The following is a 14,735-nucleotide window of genomic DNA, read 5'->3' on the forward strand; positions in this document are numbered from 1 at the left end:
TAATATTATAAAATCCCCCAAATAAACAATACTTTAAATTAAGCTTTTAACCTTCACGTCAGAGTTCAGATGCTAGAGACTATTAGGAAGCAAATGGGTGTTCTACTTCTAGACTTTTTTAATAATTCAGTAGTTACTTTAACAATACTGCACAGGTCTTTTCCTTTCCAAAACTAGTTTTAAATATATTTTTTCGACAGATATAAGTATTTTCTCAGTATGGTAAAAGAAATATAATATATTCAGATTTTCTTTGTGTGTATCATTACAATCATTTAAAGGATTTACCTGCAGATAAAGGAGTAAAACCAAGAACTTCAGGTATTCCATCTTGGTTTTTTCTCTGCACAATGGGCGTACTATGTAAGCAAATGGAATTTCCAGGATCTTCATTAACTGGAAATGGAGATATGTCAAAGGATGTCCTAATGTCCTCTTGGGTGGATGGAGAGTTTTGTGCACTTCCAACAGGCACTGCATCATTTCCTTCCACAGAAGACAAAATAATATCCTGATTTTTCCACTCTGTGTCTTCTAAATTGGACTGCTTGGGATCTGGAGATGCTACCTGCTGCCAAGGAGGAAGTACTGGAGAATCTGGTGAACTGTAATTGACATAATAATCTTCCTCCTCCTCTTCCTTATCATGTTCTAGTGCTGAACTAATAAGTGTCTTGCTTTCACATGAAGTTTTATTAGAGTCTATGTCATTTTCAGTATTTACAGAAGTTCCTATAGTGCTTATAGACTTATCACATGTTTCCTTGGTTTGTGTTTTTGTATTTTCTGCCACAGAGGCAGGAGAATTCTTTGTAGGCACAATAGGTCTCTCATCTTCCAGGCTAGATAAATTTAAATCTTTAGCTACTTTTATTACTTCTATAGATTTCTCTTCTGACAATACTGCAGAGCTGAAATTCTCAGCTGCCTTTGCCAGCTCAGTAGGATGATTCTTAGGCAATTTCTTGAAATGTTCATACTCTTCTTTGGCATGAAGCCATATCTGAACTTGCTGTTGGCTTGGAGCACACTTGCATGGCATTATGACTATTTTTTTGTCTTCACTAGTGTTATGGCTATTATTTTCTCTTTTATTAACAGTAGAGTGACCATAATGAGGAGGAGATCCTGGTCTAGGACTTTCTGTCATTGCTGAAAATGCAGTCTTCCAGAGTCGTAGACCTTCTAATGAGAAGTCTCCCTCAAACTCAAGGAGGTCATTTGGAAGTCTGGTTTCCACTGTGAGAAGCCGCCCTCCAATCTCCCTGCGAAGAAAACTAGTTTGAATTACCGTTTTGCTCTAAACTGCATTGCAGGCAGTCCTCAAGATGATAGAAAAGCAGTTTTTTCACTATGTGATTCCTGTGGGCAGTATCTATATTTTACAAACCATGAAGGCACATTCCCACTTACTGTAACAATATCACACAATAAAAAACCCCAATGTATCATGAATGAAAATGAGTATTTGGACTGGAAGTAAAGTAATTTTCAACTTCAAATGTATGTATATCAGATGAGATCTTTCATGCATCTGTGTCAAATAATAGCATAGAATTGCTTACAGGAATAAATTAAATTTTTTATAATCACAACCATATGTAGACAGAAATGCATTTAACACAGTACCTTGGCTTTTCTGGAGCATCTGAAGGATTGCTGCAAAATGGTTCCTGATAAACTGTTTCTGCAAGATCATGATCCAGCAAAGTTGCCATAATTTCTTCACGACTGGGTGGGGACATGAGAGGCTTAAGAATGTGAGCAGTACGAGGGGTAAAACTTCCATTCTTTGACTGTGAGGGAGAACTGGTTGATCTCGGTGAACTATCTGGAGTTGGAGTTAACGTCTCACTGTTTCTTGAAACATGTAATTCTAAATCCTCAGAAGCTACGTCTATAAGTTCACCGTCAGGCGAAGACAATATGGATGTAAACGAGGTACTAACTGAATCAAGTGGTTGACAGGGCTCAAAAGTGGTTTCTTTTCTAATGTGGCTTGGAATCCAGTCTGAGCTGGTTGGCTGAGAAAGGTTAAGAAATCTCTCTTTATTTATTATATTTCTATTCAATTTGAATTTTTCATTTAAACAGATCTCAGTCTCTGGCGTACAAGAGGTATCAATAAAACTAGATCTAGAACTTGAAGAATGAACGCTTTTCCTCCATTGACTATGGCAGTGGTTCTCATTATTATCTAGTGAGGTTTTCTCAAAAAGCTCAGGGCTCATGGAACCAGATCGTATCCATTTACTTGTGCTTGAAGAATGCTGCTTCTCTTCCTCAGATTTTTGGTCATTATGACATGGAAGGTCATTTTCTGCTGTTTGCCCAGAACCAAGATCTTGAACTGCATCACTCAAGAACTTCTGTGGCAAATTCTGATCTGCCGGGACAAACTGGCTTGCAGAATAAAAACTGCAAAATCCACTTTGCCCTATAGTATTAATATCAAAGTTGTAATTGTGGTCTGGAGATAAGCTATCTTCAAGTGAGTAGCAGCTTTCAAAACCAGGGTCTGAAAAAAAAATGGGGCTGTCATCAGATACAGAGTGATCAATGCGACTGATCTGCTGGCTTAAAGACTCCATCTTTGAAAGTTTTGCTGTTTTTTCTTTAGGTTTTGTACTCCTGGGAGCACGAGATTTTCTTGACGATGCTACCGACCGTGACCTTTTGATGGCTTTATTCTGTTCAAGAGGGCAGGGAACACCCCTGCTCAGCTGTGGTTTATCCAGCAATGGCTCCTGTGTAACATTTGCATTCTGAGCCTTCTGCTGTCTCTTTTGGAGCAACTCTTTCAAAACAGCTAGGCCTGACTGTCCTTCACCAAATGCTGATGGGGCCACTATGTTCCTGTTTTTATACTGGGAGATGGGTTTTGGCTGTACAGTTGTTTCTGACAGAGACTTCTGTTTTACTGTTTCAGGTTTAAAATGTGACATGTCCAAAATAAATCCCCTTTGGCTTTGATCGCAATTTAACTGTTTTACTGGACTCTTCAAAGATGTTACAAAACAGTTCTTAGGCAACTGAAGTGGCCCTGGGTTTTCCTCAGATGGTTTAAGAATAGAAGGACATGGATCAGAATGCTTAGATGCCTCTGGTAAACAAAAAATCTGCTGTTGATTATTCTCTTTACAATGCAAATAGTTAGAGGCATGTAACTGATCCATCTTTGCTGTGTCCAAAGACTCACGAGTTTCATTTAATTTCCCAGCTGGTGGTAAATATCTGATTTGCAAATTTTTTATCTCTTCTGCTTTTGCAGAAGTATTCTCTTTAGAGATGCGTGCATTCTGGGTTATGTGAGTTGAGTGATTAGACGGATCAAATATGTTTTGAATGAGAGCAGAATCCTTCATCCTAAATATAGCACTCTGTGTCCTGGGCCTTTGAGAGCTCATTTGTGGTACTTCCCTTCCAGATGCCACAGGAGTAGACGCAAAAGATAAACGAGGGTCTTCCCTTGGAGCAGGCAAACACTGTGCATCTACAGGCTTATCGATTTCCATCAGTGAATGAAAACAGCCTGATGAATTACCTTGTGCATCAGCTGCTGGAGGGAACTGTGCAGACGGTAGATATCCCGCTGAATAGCCAGAAAGAGGACTGTCTTTCCGGTTATGAAGTGGCTGAGAGTTGACAGAGTTGTACGAAATCTCAGGCAGATCTTGATGTTTCAGCACAAATTTTACTTCTGCAGTAGAGCAACTATTTCCTTTTTCATCTTTAAATACAACACGCTTTCTTGAGGACACTTTTTCAGCGGTTTTTTGTCTTTGTTTTGTTCTAGGTTTCTTCTTTCCATCATCTGGTGTCTTATCGGCCTGATTAATCTTTTTCTTTTTCTTGGTAGATAAAGTGGGGCTAGCAAATTTCTTCTTACATTTCTTAACCTGAGTTTTCGCTCGACTATTTTTTCCTACACTAGTATTAACAGTCTTACTGTTGTACATATTGGGCCCCCTACTAAATAAAGTTTCTCTGTCCAGGTTGGTCAAAATTTCCTCTGCTTTTGGATCAGTGGGAGACCAGCAGCGAGGCGGAGATGTGTTTACTGGGCTTGTGCTTCTCTCAGAAAGAAAACCTAACTTAGACATAACATCACTATAGTTATAGTCACAGTCTTCAGCTTCAGCACTGTAGGAGGGCGAAGGAGGAGAAAGAATTGTGTGAGTTCTTTTTCTGAAAGCTAAAGTTCTTTTAATGTTTGTACTACCTGTTTTTTGTGGTTTACCGGCTTTTTTCTTGGTTGACTTATGTTTTGCTTTTCTTTTGTGACTTTTCTTTGGTGTTAGTGGATAAATAGGATATTTGGTTGCAGGAGAGTCAGGAACTTTTGGCCAAAAGTCCTTTAAAGGTGCAAGCTTTTTATATAAGTTCATCTTTTCCTCTGTGAGTACTACTCTTTCCTCACTAGAATCTACTTTCCCCAGTTTAACAAGCATATTTTTTCTCCCTCTAAATCTATTGATGATAATATACTTAATAATAACAGGTGGCAATTTTTTAGAAAGTTTTCTACGCTTTCGAGACTTCTGAGACCCATCTGAACTTTCAACACTTTCTATTGGTTGAGGTAGATTGATTTTTGTGTTGTGTGCGACAAAACTCAATTCACTGTCTTCAGTCTCATAGTTTACCTTCCGTTTTGTTCGGAGTGTATATTTATTCCCACATAGTCCAAACGACTGCTCAGTTTCAAGAGATCCATCTGCAAACTGACAGTCAGTATAATTAGCAGTACTTGTAGGCATTTTGTTTTCAAAAGCCTCAAGAGGAACTTGAACTAAATCACTTGGTAAAGCACCGTCCTTATCAGGAATGTTACTACAAGCATTACCTTGTGTATAGCAACTTTCCTTCATGGATGCAACATCATTTATACTTGCAGGCTCCTGATGACTGATAAAACTATGCTTCTTTTTATTCAGTTTCAACCTGGACTGTTTGTTGCCTTGCTGTAACTTATATGTCACGGGAGCTAACTTCTGTGGTCGACTAAGACAATTAGAAAGAACAACACTAGGAAAGAACATATAATGTGCTGCTTGTTGACTGAGGCTTGGCTTTTCTGCCTTATGCTCCTGAAATTCTTCATACCTAATTTTAAGCTTATTAAGGCCACCTTCATCAGTGTTATTTTCAAGTGAATGTACCACAGTTCGACTGCCTCCTGAACAAGACACCAATTCACAATTTTCTGTAACTGTTGCTGGAAAAAAATTATTTATACTTGCACTGCTGGATTTTTCATTTACTTCAGAAGACATTTTACCTTTGGAGTGGCTCAAATCAGAAAAGCTATATAAGTTTTTATTCAACATGCTGTCACCAATGTGGCGGCCCACATGCATAAAAGAGACATCCTTATCAGCTTTTCTGATGCTAATGTACTTCCTACTAGGTATTGGTCTGTTCACTGATGAAATATCATCTTCATAGTCAAAAATATTATTTCCACACGAAGGAACTGGGAGAGTATCTTTCTTGTTACTCTCTTTGTGAGAGTTTTCTGCATGGGTACTATTGCTGAATGGAGCTGGGTATTTTGCTGAGTAAGTGCTTTCTTTTGTAAGAGAATGGACTGAAAGTTCAGGTCTTGTTTCTGTGTTTGGTTTTGAGAGGTCTTCTACGAAATCTTGATTATTCAAAACATGGTTAGAAAGGGCACTTGTGTGTTTACACTGGAAAGTAATCTTAGCAGAAGACGGGGGTTCTAGCGTAGCAGCATCTTTGTGAAAGATTGAGGTCTTTACAGACATTTTGCTTGTTGCAATAACAGAGGAGTGAGTTCGAGAACTTTCATTATTCAAAGGATTGTCTGAAATGGAAGATAAGCAATTTTACTCTAGTTATCCTGTAAAAAAAAAGGCATAAACCATTCTAATAATAATTTCCTGAAAGCCCTCCCATCCAAACAAGAAACAAACCTCTTGCAAATCACATTACATTTACAATCACGACAGCTACAGACCCTGAGTATGAGTTGCTTTATCAAAATCCTATCATCAGCACATTTGTGCCACAGCCATTTTGTCAGTTAATCCTAAGTCGTAGACGTGCATACAATTGTCAGAGACTTCATGCTGACTTTAGGAGAGAATATCACTTCTAATATCACTTTCAGATAACTAAGTACAGACTGATTTCCAGAAAAGGTTATACCCTGCTTTGTCCCTGAGAAGTATGTATACTCATTGGCTCTGAAAACAAAGAACTTATTTAGATGACTTTCCCCATACAGAAAAGTCATTGCACAGAAAGCTAAAGTAGTATCTCACAACGTGGCAAGGGCTATGTATTAACTGTTCTGCACACTAAACATAGATAGTTTGCTGCCTTTTATAAAGCAGAGCAATACACCACCCATTCAGGTGTTTAAGCAAGAATATTGGACTAGTTAGTTTGATCCTGAATTCATATCTATGTACTGTATTCCCACATAAATTTGAGACCAGAAAGTGAAGAATGGAAGGAGGTTATTCCACTGCAAAGAGGGAGCTACCGCAGAACTCCTGGCACACAGAAATTTGCTCATCTGTCCACATCTTCAGCTATAATCTTGCTGAGGGATAGGAGCTATGAAACATACTTATGACCTGTAAGCATGTGTTGCATACTCATGCACTAGACAGGCTATCCTTTAGGCTGTTACTGTAAGTCTCAACCAATTTGGAGATTATCTTAGACTCATGCTGCCTTCAGCTTAGAATGTATTTGTTGCTGGATGAGAAAAATAAAAGGAAGTTCCAATCTGATTTTAATAATATTTTGTAATGCATACACAAAGTTCATGAGCTGTGAAACACAACTGAGAGATGCTGCCTATGATTCTTTGAGGGTAGTGGTCAACAGAAAGAATGATGATGACTACCTGAAAACCAAGAAAATGGGAGTTTGGAAGCGTCAACAAACACTTGGACGATAACTGGCTATTTAGATATAAAAACTGCAAAAATACTTGTCAGTCAGTCAGATGTTATGGATACAAATTCATGCGTGCATCAGCATTTTCTAATTTAGAGACTACAGACTGAGTTCTGTTTTGAATTTGCTGTATCTCCTATTATAAGAAATCGATGCAGAGGGTCACAGTATTAAACTTTCTAAGCTGACCACCTTCTGCATGTGACATTTCACTTGCTTAAATATTCTAAAATTTAAACAATTATTTAAGACATAGTTTCATTTCCCAGTAGCATCTCTGCTTTACAATAAATGAGAAAGTATTGCAGGTAAGGAAATTACAACTGTATATTTTACAAAAGCAAATCGTATTAGTAGTACATTAAATCATGTATTAACCCAATCATTATACCTAGAAAACCAAAGAAAAAAGCAAACTATGTCTTAAACACTGAACACAAAAGAATAGCTGTGGTTGTCTATATAATAAGATCATACAGCTCACTTTCTCAACAGAACACTATAATGTGAAAAACTGTAGATTTTCTAATGAAACAAATAATATTTATACATTTGCCTAACCTCAAAGTGTGTATTCAATTGACTAAGGCTATTTGATCAAAGACAGCATGTTGTAAAGACAGCAAAAGGTATCTCTACAGATTAATTTATTTTTTATAGATTTTGAAAGGCAGTTTCTTCTGGCATCAGCTTTGCTACTGCACAGTTTTAGCTCATGCAATTCCAAGACATGAACGTGTAATCCACTCAAGGAAACACAGGCCCAAATGAAGGTTTGTTATATTTTAGCATGTATGGCAAATACTTGCAAAGCAAAGAATCACTTAGGTTTACACAATAATATGTTTACTATTTACAATGAAACCCTAGGAGGACAAATGATCCTAAAGAATCATTACTTTTAATACTGTATTTGCATAACAGATAGTAATAGAAAAATACTGTTTGCAATAAGGTTTTTTTCTATAAAACTAATTAAACAGTCTTCCTTTTTTGATCACTGATACAAAAAGAAAACTAGATTCTGGTAATTCGTAGAGGATATTGAGATTTAAATAGTGTTGTTTTTTAAGGAAGATGTCAAGGGCCTGTTTCTGCAATGTTTTGAGGACATTTCCTTCCAATTGAAAGGACTGAAAATGGTCAGCACTTTTGAGAATTAGCAAATTGATGTGAAAATGAACTATGACTTAATTTTCAAAGCTGATTTTCTATTTACTTACCACCATTTTCATCTGCAGTGCCATCTAACTGAGGTATAGAGAGATTATTTAGGAGCATACTGTTACCACTCCACTCCATTTCTTCTTCTGAAGATGAATCCTCTTCTGTTGAACTTCGATGCACATTTTTGCCAGCTGACCTAGAAGAGAATGAAGGAACTAATTGATGCACAATACTTTTCTTAGGAAATATCAGTAGCCACAGGGAACTTGGAAATCGTGGAGTGCGGTGCTATATGGTTGTGTATGTTTTGGGGAAGCAAAGGGAAATAAAGAAATAATTGTTACATTTCTCACTGAGAATTAAAAAAATTATCCAATGTTACTACTTTCAGAGGCAACAGTGTCAGCCAACAATTTAAAGCAGCAGGATTCACCAGCTTAACAAGATACAGAAAAGGCATTTAGATGCTTAATTTTATTTCAATTTTACTGAGATTTAATTTCACTGCTTTAAAATGCTTGAAACTTGAAGACTAAACCAACTATGCAAAATCAGTTCAGCTGTTAGCAAACAGATGTTTACTTTTCTGGTTTTTTTTTTGTTTGGTTTGGTTTTTTTATTAAAAAATCTTTACTGTATTATAACAATTGGCCTCTCTTGGCAGGCTTAACTAAATCACAATCACTATGTCTGTTCCATCCCTCACTGAACATTAACTGTTGCTAATACTAAGGCTGCTTTTACTAAGTTAACTGTTCTACGCTGGTATATTTACAATCATGAATTTGCTGGGGAAAAAAGAAGTACATCTACAAAGAAAAGTTTCCATAATTTTTTTTATGTTTTTAAGGTGGCATGGCTTTATTGGAGGACGGGGGAAAGGAAGAAAAAATATAATAGAAAACCGCAAAAAACAAACCCTCCAGTATATTACAACTCTAAAAGTACTTAGGAATTTGATTTCTTCTTCTTTAAAATAAATTTGATATGGACACAATTCTTAACAGAAACTAGCTATTCTGTAGGTACAAGAGAGGAATCCAGATATATAGTAAGGAACTGAGATTTGGTTTGTTTTTTGTTTTAAATTTGTGTGTTTGTTTGTTTTTAAGTTTGTGTAGTGCCTTAAAAGATATAAGTATAAATGTTTTGAAGTTACAGGAAGGAAAATCCACAACAACCTAAATACATTCTACTTTTGCAAAAATCTTTTATGAGTGGAGTTAGACCATAGTAAGAATTATATTTATCATAACATCCCAGACATCTGAATGAGCTCAGCACTGAACTAATTTAGATCAAGTCACATTTATTAGTTCAGAAACAATAGGTTCAAATACAGCTACTTAATTTTCACTCAGATCTAAACACATGACTTGGAAGAGTTGAGTAACAAGCACAGTGAGGTACCAAAATGAGCTTAGTTCTCCCTCTTCTTTGTTCCCAAAATATGGAAAAGTGAAGTACAGAGACATTCAGCTCTATATGCAAGTTAACATCAAACCGAGGAGAGAGATTAATACTCTGGAGAGCAGATACGTTCTGCTGTTCCAAAGGGATTTCAACTAGCTGGAGAATAAACAGACAGGAACTTCACACACTTCCAAAAAGACATATCCAAATACCCCAAAAATGGGATGAAATATACATGGTTACAAGCAGGGAGACAGGCTAGGAAGTGGCTTAGCAGAAAAGGATGAAAAAGCCCTGGTATACAACTAATTGAACCTGAGGGTGTGCAGTGTGCCTTTACAGCAAAGAAGGTCCACTGCATTCTTGGGCTGTGACTGACAGACTGTAGCTGATTTCAGTAGTTGTAAGGTTGTATCTGGAGTGTTGTGCTCAGTTTTGGGCATCCCACTACAAGACAGACACTGGTAAACTGGAGCAAATCCAGCTGAGAAGCACCAGGGTAACTGGGGACTGGAACACATGACATATGAGGAGTGACTAAGCAAACAGGATTTATTCAGCATTAAGAAAAAGCTATGAGGAAATCTTGTTGCACTTGTCAAATACCTGATGAGTGCGTATACAGAAAATGCAACCAGATTTAGAGTGCAGAGTTGTATGAGAAAGGCAATAGGTACAGGGCTGCTGCAAGGGATGCTACATATATGGAAAACACTCTTCATTATGAGGGAGTCTAAACACTAGAATATGCTGCCCATACAGATTATTCCATCTGTCTTTGGAGGTACTCAAATCTTGACCAGATAAGGCCCTGAGCAACTGATCTTCCAAAGCTGCTTTGACCAGGGCACTGGACTACATAGCTACATTTAGATGTTTCTTCCAACCTGAATTATGCTCTAATCTCAGGTGAATCTTTGTCAATTCAAGTCAACTCAGTCAGACTGAAGATGGCTTCTGCAGATAACAACTTGGATTTCTTTGCATACAAGTCCATCAGTTTGGATTCCAGGAAAATTTGTGTAACATATGTGATACCACCATACATGAACCAGTCCAGGTCTTGTGGGTGTTTTTCTCCACTTCACCACAAATCAAACCCAAGCCATTTAATTAATTCAGTAGGGTGTGGTTACCCAAGATATTTTATTATCTCATTAATTATCTTACAATTATCTCAACATGTTTTTTGAGATAATGGAAGACTGGTGAATGCTCAGTAACAGATAAGTAAGTGACAGTATGGATATGGCAGGATGCATCAGGAAGCAGTACAGATGGAGCGAGCCTGAGTGCAGACAGAATAAAGCTGAGCAAAGTTAGATCCATCGTCAAACTCAAACTGGCTCTTTAAGAACGAGCAGAATCATGCTGGGGGCAAAGATAGCCATGCTCACGTCTGAAGTCAGTCCAAATTCTGCAGAGATCTCAGTGAAACAGAACTTGTAATTCCCTCTGAACACAAGCTGACTCCCTGTGGAAGCAACTGTTATGTACATTCTCCCTAGAGCTTTCTGTTTGGGATTAAGATGTAGGCGTATATGAACAAATTATTGGTGAGACAGCTCATCAAGTCTGTTGAGTTTTTAACTAGGATTCTTTGCTGCGTAAAAGCACTTAATTGCTTCAGGATCCTACCTGACTGCCAAAGTTGTACTGTCATGCCCATACAGAGCTGTGCCTGAGTTAATGAATTCTGCAAGATACAGGCGGGTTTTACACAGAAACTACCGCTAAAATGAAGATTAATGTTAAGTATTTTGAGGTGGAAATTCCAACTTTGACTACTACGATGGGAAAAAACCCAAAGAAAATGAAAATCAGACAGGAAAATGAGCTTTAGAGATCAATTATATCTAGAACTTATGAGACTGATGATCTAACTTCTGATTCTGTTACAACTTTTGTGTGTCTATTTCTATACTTCTCTGATTCTCCAAAACATAGCATAATTATAATTTGTGATCTAAAAAAAACCCCAAATATCAAGTTCGTATGTCTGTGAAGTCTCTCATATTTCAAATAGAATTATAAATATCAGAAGGTCTGCTCAAAGCAGGGGTGAAGAGAAACTAGATATAGTTGCTTTCAGTGCCTCTCAAGTGTGGACTGTACAAAAGGTCATTACAACCTGAGAAGGTGTTCCAAGAATCTTGGCCTTAAAAACATTCAAGTTGCTGACCTTTAGCAGTTGAGCAGAGGGAGCAACATTCATGTTTTGATTTAAGCTTTGAGCACGGAAACAAATGGGTGTTTTTCTCAGGCCTCTTGGTCAGTCTTCGCATGAATACTTCTTAAATATTCACTTCAGTAAAAGATGCATGAGATACACCTTACTATTTGTACTACGTTCAAGGAGCGACCTTACCAGGAAGTTACCACTGAAGAGTTTTTCTGTATTTAGACTTGCAGAACAAAAAGCCTACTCAATTTTTCCTCAAAGAGCAAATTAGAAGCTTATGTCTAGCCAAACCTAAACATTTAATCTTTATTTCCAGATAACACCAGTGATTCACAGCATCATCCAAACAGCTACATTCCACCCAAAGATCTGCACAGGTTTTTCCAATGTTGTCAACAGAGACCTCTCTACAGCTCACTGGGCTAACTGCACATTTGAAAACAAGGCTGGAGGGAGGAAAGATCCAGCAGAAAAAAAAACCATTAAAAAAAGAAAATCACATATATACCTTCTTTTTGGCCCAGGTTCTTCCATGTTACTGTCCCACCTCTGGGACATTACCAAGCTAAGTTCCATTTCTTCTTTCTCACACTGTGGCTCATTCTCTTCATCATCACTGTTCTGAGAATTTCGACAGCTTCCAAGAGAACGATGGTGAGAGAGTGTTTTTTGATGTTCCATCTGATATCCATCATTCTCCAATCCAGCCAGCAGATCAATCATGGCCTCATCAGCACTACTGCCCACTGCAGAAAAAGCCCATATAAGTAGAATCTATATTTTGTTCTACTTGGAAATGACTAGTTATAGTCTACCAGTAAAAAACAAACCCAAGCAAAGAAAACAAACAAAAAAAACCCTCACCATTTTAAAATCTACTAGTTTGTTATTGTCTATGGCAAGGTAGGTTAAAGAAACAAATCTTTTTTCATATCTTATTTTTCAAATTTTATGATTTATTTTTTCTAGCTCTTTATTTAAAATTTTGACAATCTTCTTTTTTTCTGCCCTCCTCTTCTGATTGTACTAGATTCAGTGGAAGCACTTCTCTTTCTCTCTCTCCACTCTCCTATTACCTCCTCACATTCAGTTAAGCTTCACTCTCCCCTTTAATTTCAGCACAAGCGCCAGCTTTTGAAGCATCATTGCCTTTTCAGTGTCCCACCATTTCAATAACCTTGTTTGGTGCTCCTCTCTGTATCACTTGAAGACTTTCAACCACTGCATCTCATGAAAATGGATACTCATTTTGACCAACTAGTTCTTCTTCCTTCTCTCCTTTACAATAATGCTTAACTTCAGCTCTCTTTTCACTATAATCTGTTCTCTTCACAGGTTTCTCTAAACACTAAAAGTTTACCCGATTTTGCTTCTCTCTTAAATTTTGGTTTTTGTCTTCCTTTATTTGAACCAAATTTATACTAATTCATGCACTTCCCTTCTCATTTTTTATTTTCGTTTCTTAAAAATCCTTTCAAGTCACAAATTTTTCTCACTCTCTTCCTGCTTACCAATTTATGATCTCCAGTCTACCCTGCATCTTTGTTACTTCTCTCTTCTCCTTTGGCTGAAGAAGTACAATCCCTACTTTCCTTACTTTACAGGGATCTTGAGAATTATATAACATAGATCTCAACATCAGTGAGGAAGGCATTTTACATATTTTACAAAGGCTTCACAAGACACCATATAACCCTTTACAGTGGAAACTGTCACTTTTGCCAGAGTTCTGAATTAATCCACTTTCAATTATGCTTTATGTTCTTGGTTCCTTTGCCTTTTGAGAGGTCCCTCAATAAACTCCAACCTCTATTTCACATTAATACATGAACCTTGTTGGGTTATTCACAGTGAACAGTAGAAGTTATGCAGTTCGCAGTCCCTGTGACACTACAACTCTACAAAGGAATAGTGAAGACTAGTGCATGTTATGAAAGAGCATAAGAGACCAAAATATGCAGCATGTTACTCATGGTCACAAAAGACACCAGGATTAGTAGTCCTGTGACAAAAAGAAGAAGTGGGGAGGGAAAAAGGACAAAAAAGAGTCAGATAATCTAAAACTTTTCTAATTTTTTCGCTAGTCAATGGAAAAAACACACCACTTCAACACTCCTATTTGGTTGAGCAATTCAAATGCACAGTCATAAGACATATCCTATATATTATTTTAGCCACTGCTCATCCTCTCAGGTTTGCTCATGTTTGCCAGTTCCCACGTAACTTCTTAGAGTTCTCCCAATAAATCTAAACCCTTGCCTGTTATACTTCGATAACCGAAATCTTGCCTACTCTCTGCAAAATAAAACAGCATCACAAAACACTCTTAATCTAACTTCTCCTTCCTTATCAAGAAAAGATCTCAAGATTGTATAATGTATTACCCATAGAAATAAACTGTTGCCATATTGTATCTTGCTGTCTATTAACATATTTACACCCTATAGGTATCAAAAGAATTAGAGGCTATGGGTTTTAGATACTCCTCCCTGCCCTGCACCACGTAGTACATTTTAACATTATACATTATATTTACCCAAGAACATACATGGGGAGATAGCAGGAACTATGTGCTTTTCATCTCCTCTAGAGTATTTGAACTATTTCTACCTGAAGTAGTTTTTCATACAAGTTCCTTTCCTGATTATTTTATTGTTTCTCCCTCATGCCACTCGTATCTTTCTGGTGTCATGGTTTTTCTTCCCCTCTTTAATGTTCTGCTTCTTGTTTCTCGGCCTTCCACCATTCTTTTATATCTACAAATTTTGGGAAATGCTCTGCTGCAACTTTCCTCTCATTATTAGCCTACTATCCCTGAGTATCTCCAGACAACAGAGCTTCTAAAGACAGATTGTAAGCACGTCCTCTACCTTAACTGTAAGAAAGATGCAGTCAGTAACTGCAAGAGTATCACAGACAAACAGTCAAAATCCTCTTTATTCTGATAGTTTTAGCCCTATAACCTTAGGAACACAAGGAAGATCAATACTCACAAGAGACTGAATTGAGCTGACCTGAAGAGAGGAAAGGGCTTAGTGAA

The 14,735-nt window shown here is 37.3% G+C and overlaps 1 protein-coding gene across 2 annotated transcripts in view; it reads right to left on the reverse strand.

Moving 5' to 3' along the window:
- Positions 1-14,735, reverse strand: part of REV3L (REV3 like, DNA directed polymerase zeta catalytic subunit) — a 119,362-nt gene that overhangs the window by 39,665 nt on the left and 64,962 nt on the right. Inside the window, exons 11-14 of one of the 2 annotated variants that reach the window (XM_027893056.1) lie at positions 12,204-12,441; positions 8,160-8,296; positions 1,630-5,827; positions 289-1,265 (exon numbers count right to left, since the gene is read on the reverse strand). In XM_027893056.1, coding sequence (XP_027748857.1) covers positions 289-1,265; positions 1,630-5,827; positions 8,160-8,296; positions 12,204-12,441 — 5,550 coding nt within the window. Of the gene's footprint in view, positions 1-288; positions 1,266-1,629; positions 5,828-8,156; positions 8,297-12,203; positions 12,442-14,735 lie in introns of both variants that reach the window. The other variant, XM_027893055.1, reaches the window with a different exon arrangement.

The sequence above is a fragment of the Empidonax traillii genome, unplaced genomic scaffold (genome assembly GCF_003031625.1).
Source record: "Empidonax traillii isolate 1590-97213 ecotype Southwest subspecies unplaced genomic scaffold, ASM303162v1 scaffold377:size560545, whole genome shotgun sequence".
NCBI classification, from domain to species: Eukaryota; Metazoa; Chordata; class Aves; order Passeriformes; family Tyrannidae; genus Empidonax; species Empidonax traillii.